The sequence below is a fragment of the Nyctereutes procyonoides genome, unplaced genomic scaffold, assembly GCF_905146905.1.
Source record: "Nyctereutes procyonoides isolate TBG_1078 unplaced genomic scaffold, NYPRO_anot_genome, whole genome shotgun sequence".
NCBI lineage: Eukaryota > Metazoa > Chordata > Mammalia > Carnivora > Canidae > Nyctereutes > Nyctereutes procyonoides.
In genome coordinates this window covers 92,949,430-92,973,405 of record NW_026575125.1, presented here as the reverse complement: position 1 = coordinate 92,973,405, position 23,976 = coordinate 92,949,430, and the positions used below count along the sequence as shown (strand labels likewise).

The 23,976-nt window shown below is 40.5% G+C and overlaps 1 protein-coding gene across 3 annotated transcripts in view; it reads right to left on the bottom strand.

The window, feature by feature from the left end:
• Positions 1–23,976, bottom strand: part of GRIA3 (glutamate ionotropic receptor AMPA type subunit 3) — a 285,127-nt gene that overhangs the window by 82,726 nt on the left and 178,425 nt on the right. For all 3 annotated transcript variants that reach the window (XM_055338480.1, XM_055338479.1, XM_055338481.1), the window contains 3 exons: positions 10,157–10,318; positions 5,916–6,083; positions 413–517 (listed from right to left, as the gene is read on the bottom strand). In XM_055338480.1, the coding sequence (XP_055194455.1) occupies positions 413–517; positions 5,916–6,083; positions 10,157–10,318 (435 nt within the window). The remainder of the gene's footprint in view (positions 1–412; positions 518–5,915; positions 6,084–10,156; positions 10,319–23,976) is intronic.

The following is a 23,976-nucleotide window of genomic DNA, read 5'->3' as shown; positions in this document are numbered from 1 at the left end:
GTCATTATACAATTTAGCTATAGAGAAAGATACTCTGTCCAGCATCCTTTGGAGGGTGAGGTGGCAAAGTGGAGAGATACCTACTTTCCGAATCTTTTGCTAAACCATATGTACCTTGGCGGCTTGTTTAAATAACAACATGTCATAAAATTGGTGATTCCTTCCCTTTATTGTTGTTAATAACTCTTGAGTCTCTCACTTTTATAGGACCAGCCTCAGAGGGAAATGCTCCCTTCAAAATGTGTAGATGCAAAACAACTGTGCATCATGTCCTCGTTGTTCACCAACAGAAAGGCAAATATGATGTGTGGGAATTTGTTTTGTGTGTCTTTCCTAACACCTGATTTCTTGCATCTGAGTGCTGTCACCTTCTGAAAGACTTTTTCTTTGGACATCTGTTTTGGTTACTTACTTTTCGAGAGCCAGTGACTTTCATCTCGTACACATCTATGGTGTAATTTGTCCTACGTCCATAAGTGTCAAATTGGATGTTTCCAGTCATTCCTTGTACTTGCACCTAGTAGAAAGGGAAAATGTAAAAAATTTAAATAGCACCATATTATTGCCTTCTAGGTGTCTGGGGTAAGGTTCACTGACAGAATTGTAGTGAACTTTTATCTCAGGTCTATACAGATCTTCATTTCTTCCCCAGTGTTTTCTAGATATGCCTTTTAGTTGTGAAGCTTTGAGTGGGTGATAGGCAGTTACCTATATGATACAGTGAAGGCCCTACCTCTTTTTCAAGGGCCTGAAATTTCTACCATTAATCTCTTCTTAAGGGAGTAACCTGAAGGGTATTCTTTTCTTTAAAATTTTTTTTAATTGGAGTTCAATTTGCCAACATATAGCATAACACCCAGTGCTCATCCCGCCAAGTGTCCCCCTCAGTGCCCATCACCCAGTCACCCCAACCTCCCGCCCACCTCCCTTTCCACTACCCCTTATTCATTTCCCAGAGTTAAGTGTCTCTCATGTTTTGTCACCCTCACTGATACTGAAGGGTATTCTTAACTAACATAATGCATTTTACTAAACTACGAGTTCTGTGAGGGCTGTGGCTGTGTCTTAGCATTCCCAATATCACAGAAACTGGCTTCAATAATATGGGCCCTGGAGCTCCTAGATTCACATTCTAGCATCATCACCTACTAACTCTAGAACCTTGGATATGTTTCTTAATGCTTTTGTGCTTCAGTGTCCCAATCTGTAAAATGAGAAATCCCACTAGTACCTATCCCTCAGAGTTGTTGGAAGATTAAATGAGTTATACACATGTAGAGTTTAGAAGAGTGTCTGGCACATAATATGCATTGCAATACATGCTAGCTATAATAATTATTATTGTTAATTGAAATGAATTTAGTTCTGTTTCTTGAAAGTGTTACACATTTACCAGCTGCCACAGTAACAGAGGTGAATTTTTCTTCTTATTTAACTTATGCCCAGATACAAACATGTAGCAATGAGCTAGGCTGTGGAGGGATAAACCATGCACTGATGAGATTTGTTAAGTCTAAGGAGTCAGGGGTACGTAATACTAGATAAGAAAGAAAGAAGTACTAGAAGAGCCTGGACACCTATTTGGGATGCCAACTGCAGATTCGTGTATGCCACAATTTTTCCTGGGTCTGGTCCCAATAGTATGAACTAATAAAAGGCCATCTCTGCTGGGTAGAGAGATTTCCTTAGCGATTATTTTATGGTTCAGGGACACTGCACAAAAGACCCTCTATAAATAGAAGTCACTGGAATTATTCATCTGGTGAGTAAGGGTCAAGGAATTTGCTTTAAAGAAAAAGCATCTGTCTCATTTTCCTAGGATGAAAGGCTAGAATACTTATTACTTATGGAGAGTGACAAGCTACTAAGCAAGTCAGAAGTGGTAATGGGCTTATGCTGCAGAAGGGAAAATTGATGTCAGATATTAGGGAGCATCTTTTGAAGGGGAAGGGGGCTTGTTCACTACCAATAGGAAAATGAAATTTCTGTTGAAAGAGAAATTCTCCAGTGTGAATTCCTGAAGACAAGATGATTATCCTACTATATTACTCAGCCATTAGAAACAATGAATACCCACCATTTGCTTCAACGTGGATAGAACTGGAGGGTATTATGCTGAGTGAAGTAAGTCAATCGGAGAAGGACAAACATTATATGGTTTCATTCATTTGGGGAATATAAAAAATAGTGAAAGGGAATAAAGGGGAAAGGAGATAAAATGAGTGGGAAATATCAGAGAGGGAGACAGAGCATGAGAGACTCCTAACTCTGGGAAACGAACAAGGGGTAGTGGGAGGGGAGGTGGGCGGGGGCATGGCGTGACTGGGTGACGGGCACTGAAGAGGGCACTTGATGGGATGAGCACTGGGTATTATGCTATATGTTGGCAAATCTAACTCCAATAAAAAATATACAAAAATAAAAAAAGATGATTGTTCTACTGACCCAACAAACCTAAGCACTATTGTCAGCTCAGGCTTGCAGAGAAGGTGATGTCACACTTCTGGGTAAAACAAAGGTCCTTTGTTGAGATAGAAATTACTTAGCCTGTCTGGTGCACACTGTGATGCAGGAAGGGTTCTTTATTCTGAGCACTGAGTTCTCAGAGAGGAGATAGGTAGAGCAGAGACACTGTCATAGGAACTTATTAAGGAAATCCTTACTCAAAGTAGCGAAGGCTTCAAGTCTCATTAAGAATGGCATTTTTCGGGATCCCTGGGTGGCGCAGCGGTTTAGCGCCTGCCTTTGGCCCAGGGCACGATCCTGGAGACCCGGGATCGAATCCCACGTTGGGCTCCGGTGCATGGAGCCTGCTTCTCCATCTGCCTGTGTCTCTGCCTCTCTCTCTCTCTCTGTCTCTCTGTGACTATCGTAAATAAATAAAAATTAAAAAAAAATTAAAAAAAAAAAGAATGGCATTTTTCAGGGTGCCTGGGTGACTCAGTGGGCTAAGCATCTGGCTTCGGCTCAGGACTTTGATCTCAAGGTCCTGGGATGGAGCCCCATGTCAGGCTCCCTGCTCAGCAGGGAGTCTGCTTGTCCCTCTCCCTCTGCCCCTCCCTCCCCAGCTCATGTTCTCTCTCAAATAAGTGAATAAATAAATAAACAAATAAATAACATCTTAAAAAAAGAATGGCACATTTCTAAAGATCTAGCATATTTGGACATGATAGACAAATTGGACAACAGTCCAGATATGTCCAGGAGATTTGATATTCTAGGATTAAAACTTTTGGTGAGTAGAAGTAGGACTAGACTACTGCTCAGAGAGAAGTCTATTTTCACCAACAGGAATGTCAGTTACAGTTTCCCATCATCCCATCTGGGATCCCTTCCTTAATCACCCCCCACCTTCCCCCCGGCCCCGGCTCTCCACCCCAGTCTATATTAGGTGCTTCTCCTCTGGGTTCCCACAACATCCTCTGGAGAACCTAACCATACAATTTTAATCATCTCTGTATTTTTATCTCCCTGACTAGATTGGGAGCATCTTGAGATTTCAACAGAAATTTCATTTTCCTGGGTTTTCAGCAACCAGTACAGGGACTGGAATAGAGCAGGTGCTTAATAAATGTTTACTGAACAAAGGGGCAAGTTTTGATGACTTAGAATTGTGACCTATGTCAGTCAATCAGGCTCAGGCTGATATTTGTACTATCTGTAGATTGTGAGGAGAATGATCACCCAATTTTCAAGTGGCTTTAATGTCTTTAAAATAATTTGTTTGCATATTAGCAATGTATGTGTGAGCTCTCCTCCTCTTATTTCATGTTTGCATATTAACTTCAAGCCTGATACTTAGTCATTGGTGCTCAGTAAGTATTTACTGAATGAATGGTGTGCCTATTTATCCATTAAAACAGGCCCCTTAGGCGCCTCTATCAGGCAATGATTTTGTTTGCCAGATTTCTTGGAAGGAATAGAATGATTTATTGAGCAACAACTATGTGCTTGTCACAGTGAGGGATGCTTTTACACATGCATTCTCACTTTTAATTAACTCAAATAAAATGGGATTTCTTTTAATATAGTAAAGCCTTTAGTACTTCAGGCCATCCTCCTTTGTAGTCCTCCTGAACAGTGGCATTTTACTTGAGCGCTTATCACAAAGGGAACATCTGCTTCTGGAAGAGATTGACACTTTCCAACCCCTCTGGAGCAATAGGAAGAGGCTGGCTTGTAGAAATTGGTAGTGCATCCTTTTGGTTGAGTGTTTGATCCTTAGGGCCTGGGAGGACTGTTACTTACCTGGCTTCTAACTCGAGCTTTATCAGTGAGTTAGACATGCAGAAACTATTTGTGCAATAGTATGATCAATCTAATTTTTTTCTAGCCAAATGAATTTCTTATCCTTCACTCTGGTAGCCAGTTTTTTTAAGATTTTATTTATTTATTCATAGAGGCACACAGAGAAAATGAGAGGCAGAGACACAGGCAGAGGGAGAAGCAGTCTCCATGCAGAGAGCCTGACATGGGACACGATCCAGGGTCTCCAGGATCACGCCCTGGACTGCAGGTGGTGCTAAACCACTGCGCCACCAGTGCTGCCCCTGATAGCCAGTTTTCTATTTGGGGAAGGTGGTTGTTTGTGTCATGAATGGGGAGTCCATTGGAGATGCTGGTACTTGCCCCTTGAGACTTTGTTGATCCAAACTCTTTTTGATTTACTCTGAGGGAGTTTTGTATTTCACTCATCATTATGTTTCACCTGATAGTACAAATCTTGTAACTGCTATGAAGGTTGAATTTAATTAACTGCTCTTCAGAATTGTTCAGTGCTACCTCCATAAAACTACACTTAGGGCATTTGTTAGGGAACTGACATAATGACATAAAAATCTGCATGATGGGAGAATGAGTCATATCTTTTTCTTGGAGAGAGACACAGGGGCTACTAACCCCTTTTGATTGAATGCTTCCAACTTGGCAAATTTAAGGCAGCAGTAGGAGAGCCAACTACACAAAATGATGTACGTTAGGAGGCCATTACAAATTCTTCCTTGCTGGGTTATGCACAGTATTATCTTATCATTGACCACTTCTTTGTTTCTCTGTATGTCCCAAACATTAGGATAATTAGATAAGTAGAAATAAGAGAGGCTTGTACTCTCAAAGGCTCATTTTTAATGCATGCATAAAGCAAAATATTCAAGAAAGAGCTCTTGCTCGGAATGCTGCAATGAATGACTGACGCTACTCCTGGTGTAAAGAATGAAATCTGTTCAAAGGATACTGCCTGAAGCCTTAAATGACTCCTACCCATAAATACTAAAAACAAGTGACCTATTTGGCTGTCTATGTATTGATTCCTTGTACTTCTTTGTAGGCTTTTTCTTTGGGGCATTGGGGAAAAGCTTCCTAAATAGAAATATATCATATTTTTGCCTTTCATCATGTAGATTAGCATGTATTAAGGTTCTCTTTGGCAACAGAACTACTGCCCCACTGGCTCAGTTCAACAGTCCATCCAAACTAATAGGCTATCCAATGGGCCAGAGGATGCTGTTGTCCTCTGTAATGTCAGCCTTCAAATTAGGAGCTCCCTATATAATATCCCATTCCCTCTAAGGTAACATCATATCTCTACAAACTTTAAAGTTTTTGAAGCTGTTTACATGTTCAATCCATAATTTTTGAGGGTACTGAGTTTGATTTACTACCCACAGGGCAGCACGGAACTAAATATTCATTTGTCCTCAATTGACCATTTCTCAAGCTTCAAGGAAGAAACTTCTAGTTTGACATTTCTAGATGTTGATGAATAAATATCCATGCTCATCTTCCTGTACACTCTGACATCCTTAGACTCTGATCTTACTCCCTTTTTGGATGTCTTTTCTCAAGACTGAGGTTTCACTTTGTGTGTACCTTTATAAGACCCCTGCCCCACCCCAATAACCCATCGTGGTCTTTACCATTTTTAGAGCTCTCTCGATATCAATTCCTTGACTCCAGGGCACAGCAGGATTTGCTAAGCAGTCTCCAGCACTGCCTCTCCGGGATACATCCACTCGCTGTCTCCTCAGATAACGGAAAGCTTCTGCTATGACCAGTATTGCGTCGTGCGTCAGTGCAGATGTATACTGAAATGGATGTATGGAAAACACGATATCTTGACAAATGACACCCTCAAAATTTGCCTTGCTCCTTATAATTCTCATTCATCTCCACTTCTTGCTATGAAGTCACCCTCTTAATTATTTGAATCAAGAGATCTCTCTGGGCAAGCCTGACTTTGCTTCATTCTAGAATGATGCCTCTTACCGTTGTGTGTGCACATGTTAAGATTATTAAGATCAACTGGCTCAGGGGAGTCTCTCTCTTGCTCTCAGTACTGTGTTTTGTCTTGAGTGAGTGACTACTAAAAGGCCAGGTCCTTTATAGAGAAAGAAATACGCATGAGGCTAAAGGATGGCATATGCAGATTGGTTATTGCTGTTTGTAATAGAAAATTCAGGTCTGGTGTTTACTTAGGGGAAAATGGAAATAGCTAAGTTAGACAGCTTGAAATTAATTTGGAGGGAAGCATTAATCATTTCTGTCTGGACCATGTTTCTGGCAAACTAGGACCTCTGGCCAGCAATAAATCAGTTTTTGTTTCTTGGGGGGAGCAGAAAACCAAAGCTGGTTTTCAATTGTAGAAAATTACAATTGTTATTGAGTTTTATATCTGATAACAGTGACAATTCACAGGCAATACTTCATGATGCTGCCTCTTTCAGGCAAGAACACTTAGTTTCTATTCCTTGGATATACTGATATGCTCTACTAGGGATGAAACCAGTCACTTAATACAAGGGGTTTGATTATCTGTGATTTGATAGGGCAGATACCTTTTCATTAAATGAGTCAACGAAGTCTGATTAAAATAGGCTAGCCTCTGTTTTCCAGGGGTGACAAATACTGGGAAGATATAGAATTCTACTGATTTTTTTAATGAGGCAAAATGTCCTAGGGGGAGTTTTCTCTCCATAGTATGTCCAAATAGAATCGGGAGTGAATACATTGTCATCTTTACAACCATCTATTTACTTTTCTTACTTTTCTCATGTTACTTTTCTTTCACTAGCAAATCTTCAAGTGTGACTATAACAGGGGGCATATAATCTCTCATGAAAAAAAAAAAGATTTGGGTCTGTCCATCCTAGCACTACATAAACCCAACATGGTGGTGCTCTCTTTTCCAGCTGACTGCATGAATTGTCTATAATTCCAAGCCATGCCAAAAGAGCTATTTAATTTCTACATTTTCAGCTCCTACTTACCAATGTGTGAGCATGTAAAAAGAAAGCCCTAAAAGGCAACATTCATAAAATACAGAATAAATTAAGCATCTCTAGACAATTTTATTTCCTAATAAAATTTTTTAAAAGTGGGCTTTTGGTCTGATTGCTATAGAGTGAGTTTCCATGACTAATACTACGCAAAAGCATCTGAAAGTTGTAACCATCTGTTTAAAGATTCCATTTTCCTAAGCTTTTTAAAGGGTTTTTCTTATAAATAGTTCTTCCCAGCAATTTCTGAGAACTGGTACTTTCTACATACCATGAGTTATCAATAAATAATCCAGAGCTAAGATTGTTTTCCTTCTCTTTTGTACAACCTCTATAACTTCTGAGCAAACATAGACTACTCTGTAGTATTCTTTTCACCCTTTTATCCTTGTCGTTTTTTGTGCCTAAGACACGGTGCCTAACACTTGGTGTACCCCTTAAAATATTGCATAAATGAATTTTTTGCCTCTACCTATTACCTGTTAAACTTAGGATGGCAAAGCAGTGGACAGGTAGTTTATGAAAATCTAAATTTGTATAAGCTCACTTAAATGTAGTGGGTGGATTTAGTACGCTGAAAAAATTTGAATCATCAGGGAACTGCAAATCAAAAGCACATGAGATATCACTTCATACCTGTTATAATGGCTAGTATCAAAAAAAAAAACAGGAAATAATGAATGTTGGCAAAAATGTGGAGGAAAGAGAGCCCTCTTGCACTCTTGGTGGAAATGTAAGCTGGTGCAGCTACTACGGAAAACAGTATGGAGGTTCCTCAAAAAATTAAAAATAGAACCACCATGTGATCCAGCAATTCCACTTCTGGGTATTTATTCCAAAAGAAACAAAATCACTATTACAAAAAGATATCTGCACCCCCACATTCAGTGCAGCATTATTTACAATAGCCAAGACATGGAAACAATCTAAGTGTCATCAACAAATGAGTGGCTAAAGAAAATGCGGCATGTATATATGTATAAGCTCTCTCTATATATATGTATATATATATATATAGTGGAATATAATATAAGCTCATATATAGTGGAATATCATTCAGCCACAAAAAGAAAGGAAATCCTGCCATTTATGACAGCATGGATAGGTCTTGAGGGCATTATGCTAAGTGAAATTAAGTCAGACAGAGAAAGACAAATACTGTGTGATCGCACTTAAATGTGGAATCTAAAAAAAGCCAAACAAAACTGAACTCATAGAAACAGAGAACAGATTGGTGGTTGCCAGAGGTTGGGGGTGGGGGTAGGGGATGGGGGAAATGGGTGGAAGTAGTCAAACGGTGCAAACTTCCAGTTATAAGATAAAGAAGTCCTGTAATGTACACCACGGTGACTATAGTTAACAATACTGTATTGTATTTTGAAAATTGCTAAGAGCAGATTTTAAAAGTTCTCATCACAAGAAAAAATTGTAACTGTAGTGGTGATGGATGATAACTAAAGTTATTGTGGTGATCATTTTGCATTTTGCTATCTATCAATCAATCATCTATCTCAAGTCATTATGTTATATACCTAAAACTAATATGTCTGTATGTCATGTCTACCTCAATAAGAAAGAAAATAATCATCTTGAAAGTAATTTGACTGCAAGCCCTAACATCACAGGGATTGTGACCATATTTGCTGAAACACATCAGGACGCCTGATCTGACCATGGGACAGAATGTTTTAAAATGGGACTACCCTGGAAAGATCCGGCGTGTATGCTATGACCACTACAACTACAGAATACCACTTAACTAGCGCGTGGCTTAAATGAATGAACAAATCATGCTTAACCCCTAACTTTTCTAAAACATACCATTTGTATAAAGTCAGGGCCCACTTGTATTATAGTCTCATGTGACTCATTTAGGGTGGACCTGACCAGGTGATACAGAATGTGTCTCTTCTCTGGTCTAGGTCCCCACTGTTTTCTCTCATTCTATTCTTGCTGGGGAGGATGTGAGGATGGGTATCTTGAAACCTTGAGAAAAGAACTATTCACCCCCTTTCTTTTTTTTTTTTAGGGAAAGGCCTTGACTCTACTTTGGTTCCTTATCTTGGTCACAGGGATCCCACAGCCATGGTATATACATTACTGTCACTGTATAAGGAAGGAAGAATTTAAAGTCAGTTTTATACTTGAATCAATGCACTGAGGGAATGGTTACTTAAAATATAAACACTTAAAGGGTCATTTGTGTTACATGAATAACTTTCCTGTAATTTATCTGTTTTAATTCCTGATTTTTAAATAATGGGATTTTGAGCCATAGGGGAAGACCTGTGAAAAATGTGCACTCTAAGCATGACTTTCTACCTTTAATATTCTTATCTTGATTTTATGAAAATGAGCAACTTAGGTAATCTAATTACTTTTAAAGATACTTTTCCAAGCAGGAAAACATTTCCGTTCAATATATGTACAGACAACATGCGCTCTGTGTTACAGCCCAATTCACTTGGGTGTACTGAGATTCATGAAACTTATTAACACAAAGCAATCACATAAATAATGTAAAATCTAATTTTCTGTTTCAGACTATCAATCTTCCTTACCTATTCCCACTGCCCCCACTCTTTGCCCGACTCAGGTTCTTGTAATATTGTAAATTGTTATGAGCATGTTACAAATGAAATTCATTAAAAAATTAGTTAACATTCCCAAACCCCAGGTTTTAAAGGGCCTCCTTCTCAATCGCTTCTTTATTTGCAAGCTTAGTTTTCAAACGCAGCAGCACCTGCAGTTTGGTTTTTAGCATTCTTGAAACGCTTCTGAGCGAAGGCCACTTGATCACAGGATGGCCGTAAATATATAAAGGCCATACTGAGATGTTGTGAAAAGCTGGCCTAAGGTTTCTGCATGCCATGGAACATTACCTTTAGTGGTGCATTCTTGGCTTCAGGGAATTCCCTTTCATCTAGCCTCACCCAGCGCTGAATAAACTGCTGAACCATAGGGTTTTCATTGTTGACAATCTGGAATCCTGTAATGTTGGCTCCCCCATGCATGACTCTTTCTAGCAAAATATCGGTAAAACCCTAGAAAGAGAGTGAAAGAGAATCATTATTTGTGGGAGGTGGTGAGTTCTTACCATATCTGTTGGTTAGAATGCTAAGGAGAAAATGAAAGGCCCTTCCTCAGGATCACTCTCCAAACAATCAAGAAAACCCTAAACACAGTGTTCTATGTCAATTACATCTCAATTACGACAACAACGATGACGATTACAGATACTAAAAAATGCTGGATTTGGACTAACTCCCGGGGTACTAGATCTCCGAAACTACAGGCATGATGGAGAAAATATGCATTCTTTCGTTTTAGTGCCTCTTTATTTAGTATTGCTGCTGCAAGGACAAACATGGGTGCCAACTTCAAGCAAATGTTTTGATTTGTTTCACCTACCTGTATTTTTAGTTTCTCTTCACTGAGTACAAATACAATGCTTCATGGAACTGGGAAAGTGTTGAAACACTTGACCCTAACTAGAGGTTTAAAATCTTTTCTTCAGCTTAACATGCCAAGCACAGCAGATTGCTTCAGATTCTAATGATGAGTACTTTCAACATTTGTGACTTACGGAAATGCCAAAGAGCGAAACTGACAGCTTGGTTGTATATGATGGTACAAACCCCAGGGTATGTCTCACATGTGTTTATAAACAAGTCTTGACATCTACTTCAAATCACACACCATTTTCTTTCTCGCTCTGGTTACCATCTGGTGTCTCTGTCACCTAAGTCTCCTGAAGGAATCTCTTCAGGTTCACACCAGGCCATCTCCACCTGGGTACCACCAGCTCCACTGGGCACTGCTATCTTCTAGAACACTTCTCCCAGGAATTGTGCTGTTTCTGCTGGATGCCTGGCTCTTGGTAGTTGCAGTAGATGCATTTATGTCCTCAATGGGCTGAAGTCAACAATTATATTCATAAAGAAATGAGGAGAATTCTCCTCCCTTCTTTAGAGTCTCTTGCTCAACATTTTAATATACAATTTTCAAATATATAAAAAAGAAATGTGTGGGAGATATCAGAAAGGGACACAGAACATAAAGACTTCTAACTCTGGGAAATGAACTAGGGGTGGTGGAAGGGGAGGAGGGCGGGGGGTAGGGGTGAATGGGTGACGGGCACGGAGGGGGACACTTGACGGGATGAGCACTGGGTGTTATTCTGTATGTTGGTAAATTGAACACCAATAAAAATTAATTTATAAAAAAATAAAAAAACAAAACAAAAAAAAGTTGAAAGAATTGTACAGTGAATACCCATATAGTCTCAAATCAGATTTCACAATTAGTATTCTTCTATCCATCCATCACTCCATTTTGTTTTCTAGATGCACTTTAAGTTGTGGACATTATATACTTCACACCAAAAGACTTTGGCAGGAAGTCATTAACTAGAGTTCAATTTTTGTTTGCAATTTCTTTCTTCTTTCTTTTCTTTTCTTTCTCCTTCCTTCCTTCTTTCCTTCCTTCCTTCTTTGAGGTAAAATTTACATCCAATGAAATATACAAATCATAAATGTAGCACTTGATGAGTTCTGATAAATGCATACACCTGTTCTCTGAAGTTTTTTTTTTTTGATTCTAAGTTTTTATTGAAGTATAACAATCATATAGAAAAGTACGGTTATCTTTAAGTATATAACCTGATGAATTCTAACTAACTGAACACATAAATGTAACCAATATCCAGAAGGGCCCCCTCTGTGTGCCTCTCTAGTCACCACCCCTACTCCCACTTCTTTTAATTCACCTTTCTTTATATTTTAGTGAAACAGCTTTATCAGTTACTGCTCACAGTCCCCTCCCTCTTGCTTTCACAAGTGGGCCTTGAGTCCATGGAGACTGGACAAAGAATTTGCATCACTATCATTCCTCCTTTCTGATAACCAAAAAACTGTTTTTAAAATTAACATTAACTTGTTAGGTTGAGCTTTGTCCCACAGTCTTCCTTAATGAAGGAAACTAAGAATGCTTTTTCCCATTTGCTGCCCCTCTGCACTACAATCAGCAGAGAGACTGACTTGGTATGAAGTAGTAGAGGCTCCAAATAGGGCTTAAGCCTATTACCCAAATCCCCACCCTTACCCCCCAACATATATACAAATAAAGAGCCTGGGACAAAATTTTAACAAATGGCTTTAATTCACTCACTGTGCCAAACTGTATTTGTCAGTTAACAAGTATTACACAAGAACATTGACCAACTGCCCACCTGCCTGCTGGCGGGGATGAAGAGTGTGCCCTCTGATGCTGTCCTGTGTCTTAAAAGCCTGGGCTGGACAAGTGGAGCTCCTTTCCTTGAAAGAAGGGGGTTGAGAATGCTTCTGCCACCATCCTGGTCTTCAGGGTCATTGCCACAGCATGCACTAGGAAGCAGTATCTCTTGCGCCCCTCACACTTTCATAAGCATCATACTCCTGTTTGCCTAATGTCCATAGCATGTTAAAATGGCAACAGAGAATTAACAAAAGGGAGGGAGAAAGGATCCCTGAACTCTCATGTCTTAGGGCACAAGAGCTAGCACTTTAGTCTGGTTACTCACCATGTTGCTTCTTTCCAGAAAGATGTTTCCTCACTCTCCTTTTCTTGGCATGGATACTAAAGGGAGGGGTGTAGCTCATATTTACTTCACCAATCATACCCACTTACTCCCAGTAGACTTTATTCTGTCATATAGGCCCACATATTCCTGCTTGGGTATCTTCCTCTCCAATAAACACATTATAATTTGAAAACATCTTCATAGGCATCCTCTGCACTCATCTTTCTACCTCACAGCACCCATACCACTGAGGACCTAGAAGTTTTTCAGTCAATCCATGTTTTATGACAGACATGCCTGCGAATGAGTTCTGGAACGCACACCTCAGAGTGGAATCAGTCTGGCTGTCCTCACAGGAAGAACTGCATCCACAGCAACTCAAATGAAGCCAGGGGCAGGTCACCTCAAACTATTCTGGCTGGAAAGATACATACAACACTAGTGCCTACTGACTGCCCTGAGGGCTTATCCTTCTGTAAGGTCAGAAAGCACTAACATGGCCTCACAGACAAAATGGAGACAGAAGAAATATGGTAGAAAAAGAAAGGAGGTAATAGGTATATAGAGAGATGAGACACCTTGTTGCTTAAGGGCAAGAGTTGGCTGGCTTCTGGTCTTTGTTTCATTTGTGTACATTTTGCTTATTTGTAATCTCTTAGATTCTATGGCCTGAATGTTGCTCTGGTGCTCAGGATTTAGATGCAGCAACCCACATCCTCAAAGTTGAGACAATCAAGCCTAGATTCTCCCTATAAACCCCCTTAAAAGACATAAATACAGCTGAGCTGACCAACAAATATCAAGGAAGTAGGAGGGGAAAAGGGAAAGGAGGTGAATGGTAGAGAGGGGGCTCTGAAGAAAGTGGTTCTGGCTAATAGTCATGCGTTGTCATCCTATTTATGAAAATTTTAAAAAAAAAGAATTTGATTTTTGTACCAAATATTGCTAAGTCCCTTGGTTTGAGTGGCCACCGATAGTCCCCAAGATATAAAAACTAAAATTGTTAGGTTTTTCTTTTTGAAATGGCAACATACCCACCTCAAGTTTGGATCTAAATGCCAAATACCTCTAAACCCTCTGGAAAAAAGACTACATTAGAAATGTAGCAATGTACAAAAGACATGACCATTAAGCAGATGAAAGGGTAAAGAGACAAAACGGTGAAGAACGATGAAGAAAGAAGGAAGTTAGGAGAGAGCTGTTAGCTGGAGAGCAGAAACCGCCTGATTCTTAGCCGCGCTTGCCATTTCTGTTCGATTGTTTTAAAACATATTGTTTTCTACCACATATTTCCATTGTAGTTGTGGATAAGCATAGTTCGTGATGCTTTGAAAACTGAGGCCTGACTCTCCCCAAAGTCTCAGCAAAGACACTAATTCAGCCGACCTGACAACCAAACCTTCAACAGACAAGGGATACTATAACAACTGGGGGAAAAGAGACAAATGGTAGGTATGGTGGCATCAGGGAAGAGATTCTGGTTTTCCTTCTCCACTTACTTTCAACTTTAAATCATTATTCTTGCTCATGACCACTTGCTAGATTTTCTTTTTTGAGCTTCGCATCCACAGTCCTTGAGTTTGGAGAACTGAGGACAAATGCCCTAAACTCTCTGTTAAGACAGTAAGTGGACAGATCTGATCACCATAGATCCAGTAAGTAACAGCAGAAAGGAGGAAGGGGAGAATGAGAGCCTGAGAGATGGTAGAAGTTGGTGGTTTCTGGTCTTTTTTTTTCTTGTTACCCCTCAGTGATCTTCACTTAACGTCTGCCACCCAAAGTCGGCACTTTGGGGGATTTTGATCCCCTGTCTTCCCTAAACTTTATAAAAAAGCTCCCCCCTCCCCATCACACTGTGATCTACAAGTGGGACTTGCCATTCTGTCTGGTTTTTTGTTTTTGTTTTTTGAGAACTGAAGTCTTTGGCCTCCCTAAAGCCTTTGTAAAACTGCCCATACAGATTTTATCGCCCAAAAGCCACTAGGTAAAAGTGGAGAAGGGAAAGGGGGGTAAGATATAGAGACAGATCTTTAAGAGAGAGCTACTTTCCTCCTAGTTTCCCATTTCATTCTTTCACATGATCACTGCACTTGGGAATGGCTACCCAAAATCTGCTATGTGGCGAATTTAGAGTCCTCAGATGCTTAAAACTTCTGGAAAAATCTAATGACTCAAAGTAGATGAAAGACCTAAATGTGAGATAGGAATCCACCAAAATCCTAGAGGAGAACACAGACAGCAACCTCTTTGACCTTGACTGCAGCAGCTCTTTGCTAGACACATCTAGAGAGGCAAGGGAAACAAAAGCAAAAATGAACTATTGGGGCTTTATCAAGATAAAAGGGTCCTGCACAGCAAAGGAAACAATCAACAAAACTAAAAGGTAGCCTATGGAATGGGAGAAGATATTCACAAAGGAGATCTTAGATAAAGGGCTAGTATCCAAGATCTATAAAGAACTTAGCAGGAGGAGGGGCAAGATGGCGGAAGAGCAGGGTCCCCAAATCACCTGTCCCCACCAAATTACCTAGATAACCTTCAAATCATCCTGAAAATCTACGAATTCGGCCTGAGATGTAAAGAGAGACCAGCTGGAATGCTACAGTGAGAAGAGTTCGCGCTTCTATCAAGGTAGGAAGACGGGGAAAAAGAAATAAAGACACAAAAGGCCTCCGAGGGGGAGGGGCCCCGCGAGGAGCCGGGCTGAGGCCGGGGCGAGTGTCCCCAGGACAGGAGGGCGGGGATGCCCTCGGGCTCCCGGGGACACTAACAGACACCTGCGCGCGCAAATCCAACAGCGCAGGCCCCGGAGCACAGGGCGCCGGGACACAGCCCAGGATCCGGCCTCCCCCGGGACAGGCCAGGAGGGCCCAGGACAGCAAGGACGCTCCTGCCCCGAGCTGAGCAGATCAGCGGCCCCGCCCCGGAGCCTCCAGGCCCTGCAGACTGAGAGCTCAGTAGTTACTGCGGAGGCTGAATCCAGGGCTCCAGAGCTGGCCCCGCCACTGGGGTTGTTCCTCCTGGGCCTCACGGGGTAAACAACCCCCACTGAGCCCTGCACCAGGCAGGGGCAGAGCAGCTCCCGCAAGTGCTAACACCTGAAAATCAGCACAACAGGCCCCTCCCCCAGAAGACCAGCTGGATGGACCAGTTCCAGGGGAAGTCAAGGGACTTAAAGTATACAGATTCAGAAGATACTGCCCCATGTTTTATTATTATTATTTTTTTTTTGCTTTTTGATTTCTTTGCTTCCTCCACCCTTTTTATCTTTCTCTTTTTCTTCTCTTTTTTCTTCCTTTTTTCTTTTTTCTTTTTCTCTTTTATTTCCTTCTTTCTCTCCTCTCTTTTTCTCCTTTTCCCAATACAACTTGTTTTTGGCCACTCTGCACTGAGCAAAATGAGTAGAAGGAAAACCTCACCTCAAAAGAAAGAAACAGTCCTCTCTCCCACAGAGTTACAAGATCTGGATTACAATTCAATGTCAGAAAGCCAATTCAGAAGCACTATTATGCAGCTACTGGCGGCTCTAGAAAAAAGCATAAAGGACTCAAGAGACTTCATGACTGCAGAATTTAGAGCTAATCAGGCAGAAATTAAAAATCAGTTGAATGAGATGCAATCCAAACTAGAATTCCTAACGACGAGGGTTAACGAGGAGGAAGAACGAGTGAGTGACATAGAAGACAAGTTGATGGCAAAGAGGGAAACTGAGGAAAAAAGAGACAAACAATTAAAAGACCATGAAGATAGATTAAGGGAAATAAACGACAGCCTGAGGAAGAAAAACCTACGTTTAATTGGGGTTCCCGAGGGCGCCGAAAGGGCCAGAGGGCCAGAATATGTATTTGAACAAATCCTGGCTGAAAACATTCCTAATCTGGGAAGGGAAACAGGCATTCAGATCCAGGGAATAGAGAGATTCCCCCCCTAAAATCAATAAAAACTGTTCAACACCTTGACATTTAAGAGTGAAGCTTGCAAATTCCAAAGATAAAGAGAAGATCCTTAAAGCAGCAAGAGACAAGAAATCCCTGACTGTTATGGGGAGGAGTATTAGAGTAACAGCAGACCTCTCCACAGAGACCTGGCAGGCCAGAAAGGGCTGGCAGGATATATTCAGGGTCCTAAATGAGAAGAACATGCAATCAAGAATACTTTATCCAGCAAGGCTCTCATTCAAAATGGAAGGAGAGATAAAGAGCTTCCAAGACAGGCAGGAACTGAAAGAATATGTGACCTCCAAACCAGCTCTGCAAGAAATTTTAAGGGGGACTCTTAAAATTCCCCTGTAAGAAGAAGTTCAGTGGAACAATCTACAAAACAAGGACTGAATAGATATCATGATGACACGAAACTCATATCTGTCAATAGTGACTCTGAACGTGAACGGGCTTAATGACCCCATCAAAAGGCGCAGGGTTTCAGACTGGATAAAAAAGCAGGACCCATCTATTTGCTGTCCACAAGAGACTCATTTTAGACAGAAGGACACCTACAGCCTGAAAATAAAAGGTTGGAGAACCATTTACCAAATGGTCCTCAAAAGAAAGCAGGGGTAGCCATCCTTATATCAGATAAACTAAAATTTACCCCGAAGACTGTAGTGAGAGATGAAGAGGGACACTATCTCATACTTAAAGGATCTATCCAACAAGAGGACTTAACAATCCTCAATATATATGCCCTGAATATGGGAGCTGCCAAATATATAAATCAATTAATAACCAAAGTGAAGAAATACTTATATAATAATACACTTATACTTGGTGACTTCAATCTAGCTCATTCTACCCTCGATAGGTCTTCTAAGCACAACATCTCCAAAGAAACGAGAGCTTTAAATGATACACTGGGCCAGATGGATTTCACAGATATCTACAGAACTTTACATCCAAACTCAACTGAATACACATTCTTCTCAAGTGCACATGGAACTTTCTCCAGAATAGACCACATACTGGGTCACAAATCGGGTCTGAACCGATACCAAAAGATTGGGATCATCCCCTGCATATACTCAGACCATAATGCCTTGAAATTAGAACTAAATCACAACAAGAAGTTTGGAAGGACATCAAACACGTGGAGGTTAAGGACCATTCTGCTAAAAGATGAAAGGGTCAACCAGGAAATTAAGGAAGAATTAAAAAGATTCATGGAAACTAATGAGAATGAAGATACAACCATTCAAAATCTTTGGGATGCAGCAAAAGCAGTCCTGAGGGGGAAATGCATCGCAATACAAGCATCCATTCAAAAACTGGAAAGAACTCAAATACAAAAGCGAACCTGACAGATAAAGGAGCTAGAGAAAAAACAGCAAATAGATCCTATGCCCAGCAGAAGAAGAGAGTTAATAAAGATTCGAGCAGAACTCAACGAAATCGAGACCAGAAGAACTGTGGAACAGATCAACAAAACCAGGAGTTGGTTCTTTGAAAGATTTAATAAGATAGATAAACCATTAGCCAACCTTATTAAAAAGAAGAGAGAGAAGATTCAAATTAATAAAATCATGAATGAGAAAGGAGAGATCACTACCAACACCAAGGAAATACAAACGATTTTAAAAACATATTATGAACAGCTATATGCCAATAAATTAGGCAATCTAGAAGAAATGGACGCATTCCTAGAAAGCCACAAACTACCAAAACTGGAACAGGAAGAAATAGAAAACCTGAACAGGCCAATAACCAGGGAGGAAATTGAAGCAGTCATCAAAAACCTCCCAAGACACAAGAGTCCAGGGCCAGATGGCTTCCCAGGGGAATTCTATCAAACATTTCAAGAAGAAACCATACCTATTCTAATAAAGCTGTTTGGAAAGATAGAAAGAGATGGAGTACTTCCAAATTCATTCTATGAGGCCAGCATCACCTTAATTCTAAAACCAGACAAAGACCCCACCAAAAAGGAGAATTACAGACCAATATCCCTGATGAACATGGATGCAAAAATTCTCAACAAGATACTAGCCAATAGGATCCAACAATACATTAAGAAAATTATTCACCATGACCAAGTAGGATTTATCCCCGGGACACAAGGCTGGTTCAACACTCGCAAAACAATCAATGTGATTCATCATATCAGCAAGAGAAAAACCAAGAACCATATGATCCTCTCATTAGATGCAGAGAAAGCATTTGACAAAATACAGCATCCATTTCTGATCAAAAGTCTTCAGAGTGTAGGGATAGAGGGAACTTTCCTCAACATCTTAAAAGCCATCTACGAAAAGCCCACAGCAAATATTCTCAATGGGGAAACACTGGGAGCCTTTCCCCTAAGATCAGGAACGAGACAGGGATGTCCCCTCTCACCTCTGCTATTCAACATAGTACTGGAAGTCCTAGCCTCAGCAATCAGACAACAAAAAGACATTAAAGGCATTCAAATTGGCAAAGAAGAAGTCAAACTCCCTCTTCGCCGATGACATGATACTCTACATAGAAAACCCAAAAGCCTCCACCCCAAGATTGCTAGAACTCAGACAGCAATTTGGTAGCGTGGCAGGATACAAAATCAATGCCCAGAAATCAATGGCATTTCTATACACTAACAATGAGACTGAAGAAAGAGAAATTCAGGAGTCAATCCCATTTACAATTGCACCCAAGAGCATAAGATACCTAGGAATAAACCTAACCAAAGAGGTAAAGGATCTATACCCTAAAAACTATAGAACACTTCTGAAAGAAATTGAGGAAGACACAAAGAGATGGAAAAATATTCCATGCTCATGGATTGGCAGAATTAATATTGTGAAAATGTCAATGTTACCCAGGGCAATCTACACGTTTAATGCAATCCCTATCAAAATACCATGGACTTTCTTTAGAGACTTAGAACAAATTATTTTAAGATTTGTGTGGAATCAGAAAAGACCCCGAATAGCCAGGGGAATTTTAAAAAAGAAAACCATATCTGGGGGCATCACAATGCCAGATTTCAGGTTGTACTACAAAGCTGTGGTCATCAAGACAGTGTGGTACTGGCACAAAAACAGACACATAGATCAATGGAACAGAATAGAGAACCCAGAAATGGACCCTGAACTTTATGGTCAACTAATAATATTCGATAAAGGAGGAAAGACTATCCATTGGATGAAAGACAGTCTCTTCAATAAATGGTGCTGGGAAAATTGGACATCCACATGCAGAAGAATGAAACTAGACCACTCTCTTGCACCATACACAATGATAAACTCAAAATGGATGAAAGATCTAAATGTGAGGCAAGATTCCATCAAAATCCTAGAGGAGAACACAGGCAACACCCTTTTTGAACTCGGCCACCGCAACTTCTTGCAAGATACATCCACGAAGGCAAAAGAAACAAAAGCAAAAATGAACTATTGGGACTTCATCAAGATAAGAAGCTTTTGCACAGCAAAGGATACAGTCAACAAAACTCAAAGACAACCTACAGAATGGGAGAAGATATTTGCAAATAACATATCAGATAAAGGGCTAGTTTCCAAGATCTATAAAGAACTTCTTAAACTCAACACCAAAGAAACAAACAATCCAATCATGAAATGGGCAAAAGACATGAAGAGAAATCTCACAGAGGAAGACATAGACATGGCCAACATGCACATGAGAAAATGCTCTGCATCACTTGCCATCAGGGAAATACAAATCAAAACCACAATGAGATACCACCTCACACCAGTGAGAATGGGGAAAATTAATAAGGCAGGAAACAGCAAATGTTGGAGAGGATGCGGAGAAAAGGGAACCCTCTTACACTGTTGGTGGGAATGTGAACTGGTGCAGCCACTCTGGAAAACTGTGTGGAGGTTCCTCAAAGAATTAAAAATAGACCTGCCCTACGACCCAGCAATTGCACTGTTAGGGATTTACCCCGAAGATTCAGATGCAATGAAACGCCGGGGCACCTGCACCCCGATGTTTCTAGCAGCCATGTCCACAATAGCCAAACTGTGGAAGGAGCCTCGGTGCGCAGCGAAAGATGAATGGATAAAGAAGATGTGGTTTATGTATACAATGGAATATTACTCAGCCATTAGAAACGACAAATACCCACCATTTGCTTCAACGTGGATGGAACTGGAGGGTATTATGCTGAGTGAAGTAAGTCAATCGGAGAAGGACAAACAGTGTATGTTCTCACTCATTTGGGGAATATGAATAATAGTGAAGGGGAATATAAGGGAAGGGAGAAGAAATGTGTGGGAGATATCAGAAAGGGACACAGAACATAAAGACTTCTAACTCTGGGAAATGAACTAGGGGTGGTGGAAGGGGAGGAGGGCGGGGGGTGGGGGTGAATGGGTGACGGGCACGGAGGGGGACACTTGACGGGATGAGCACTGGGTGTTATTCTGTATGTTGGTAAATTGAACACCAATAAAAATTAATTTATATATAAAAAAAGAACTTATTAAACTCAACACCAAAGAAACAAACAATCCAATCATGAAATGGGCAAAAGACACGAAGAGAAATCTCACAGAGGAAGACATAGACATGGCCAACAAGCACATGAGAAAATGCTCTGGATCACTTGCCATCAGGGAAATACAAATCAAAACCACAATGAGATACCACCTCACACCAGTGAGAATGGGGAAAATTAACAAGGCAGGAAACCACAAATGTTGGGGAGGATGTGGAGAAAGGGGAACCCTCTTACACTGTCGGTGGGAATGTGAACTGGTGCAGCCCCTCTGGAAAACTGTGTGGAGGTTCCTCAAAGAGTTAAAAATAGACCTGCCCTATGACCCAGCAATTGCACTATTAGGGATTTACCCCAAAGATACAGATGCAATGAAACGCCGGGACACCTGCACCCCGATGTTTATAGCAGCAATGTCCACAATAGCCAAACTGTGGAAGGAGCCTCGGTGTCCATCGAAAGATGAATGGATAAAGAAGATGTGGTTTATGTATACAATGGCATATTACTCAGCCATTAGAAACGACAAATACCCACCATTTGCTTCGACGTGGATGGAACTGGAGGGTATTATGCTGAGTGAAGTAAGTCAATCGGAGAAGGACAAACATTATATGTTCTCATTCATTTGGGGAATATAAGTAATAGTGAAAGGGAATATAAGGGAAGGGAGAAGAAATGGATAGGAAATATCAGAAAGGGAGACAGAACATAAAGACTCCTAACTCTGGGAAATGAACTAGGGGTGGTAGAAGGGGAGGAGGGCGGGGGGTGGGAGTGAATGGGTGATGGGTACTGGGGGTTATTCTGTATGTTGGTAAATTGAACACCAATAAAAAATAATTAAAAAAATAAATTAAAAAAATAACACACACACACACACACACACAAAGAAGGTAGCACACTCAACACCACTCAAAACCCAAAAAATCCAGTCAAGAAATGGTCAGAAGACATGAACAGATGTTTCTTCAAAGAAGACCTACAAATGGCTAATAGACACATGAGAAAATGCTCAACATCACTTGGCATCAGAGAAAGACAAATCAAAACCACAATGAGATACCACCTCACACCGATCCGAATGGCTAAAATTAATGTCTCAGGAAATAACAGGTGTTGGTGAGAAGGAAGAGAAAGGCAAGCCCTCTTACCCTGTTGGTAGAAATGGAAACTGGTGCAGCCACTCTGGAAAACAGTATGGAGCTTCCTCAAAAAGTTAAAAATAGAACTACCCTATGACTCAGCAACTGCACTACTAGGTATTTGTTCAAAGGATACAAACATAGTGATTTGAAGGGGCACATGCCTCCCAATGTTTATAGCAGCCATATCCACAATAACCAAACTATGGAAAGAACACAGATGTCTGTTGACAGATGAATGAATAAATAAGATTTATACAACAGAATATTAATCAGTCATCAAAAAGTATGCCATTTGCAACAATGTGGATGGAACTAGACAGTATTATGCTAAGGGAAGTAAGTTGGTCAGAGGAAGACAAATACTATATGATTTCACTCATATGTGGAATTTAAGAAACAAAACAGATGAACGTAGGGGAAAGGAAGGAAAAATAAGATGAAAACAGGGAGGTAAACCATAAAAGACTCTTAATTACAGGAATCCAACTGAGGATTGCTGGGGAAGAAGTGGATGGGGGTAACTGGTTGATGGGCATTAAGGAGGGCAGTTGATGTAATGAGCACTGGGTGTTATATGCAACTGATGAAACGCTAAATTCTACCCCTGATACTAATAATACACTATATATTAACTAACTGGAATTTAAAAAGAAATTTAAAAAGAAAAAAATCTCTAAGGATATATGGCTCAAAAATAAAAAAAAAAAGGCTAATGAAGTAGAGTTAGGTTTTCAACACCCAAACACAAGAAGTAAAAGAGGAACGAGATGGTATTGCTAGTGGTGGGAAGTAGTAGAGGAAGGCATCCTACCTGTTTGCCTGCCAGCTGTCAAATTATTTTCCACAGCCAGCTACCTTAGACTCCACCCCAGAAGCTGGTCAGTTTTTCTCATGCGACCTTTTCCAGAAAGTTCCATTCTCACTCCTCCCTGACAGAAACACACATGGGGTGGGACACCATTCCCTCAGGCAATCAGCTTTGAACCTTCTCATGAGGCCTCCTCCTGTCACAAATACCTTTAAGTATTCCCACCCAGGCTTCTTCCTGGCGCATAGGCCTAGCCTCTCCTTATACTCCATTTCCAACTCAGTCCCCTGAAAATGGCTGTGAGTAGTAGCACAATGACCAGACAGCAATACATGTGAATAGATATCAGTTTTTTAAAAAATGTTATTAGAAAATTCTTATCTTTAGAAAAAGGATGCTTGATTACCAGTTTGAATATGTGATAAATGAGTTCAGAAGATTCTGCTTTTTAACTCATGCTCTTGGCTCAAAACTAAATTGACATTTGTTTTATCTTATTTTTTTAACAATAAATTTATTTTTTATTGGTGTTCAATTTGCCAACATACAGAATAACACCCAGTGCTCATCCTGTCAAGTGCCCCCCTCAGTGCCTGTCACCCATTCACCCCCACCCCCCCTTCCACCACCCCCAGTTCGCTTCCCAGAGTTAGGAGTCTTCATGTTCTGTCTCCCTTTCTGACATTTCCCACCCATTTCTTCTCGCTTCCCTTCTATTTAAATAGTAGTGACATTTGTTTTAAAGTTCTTTAAGTC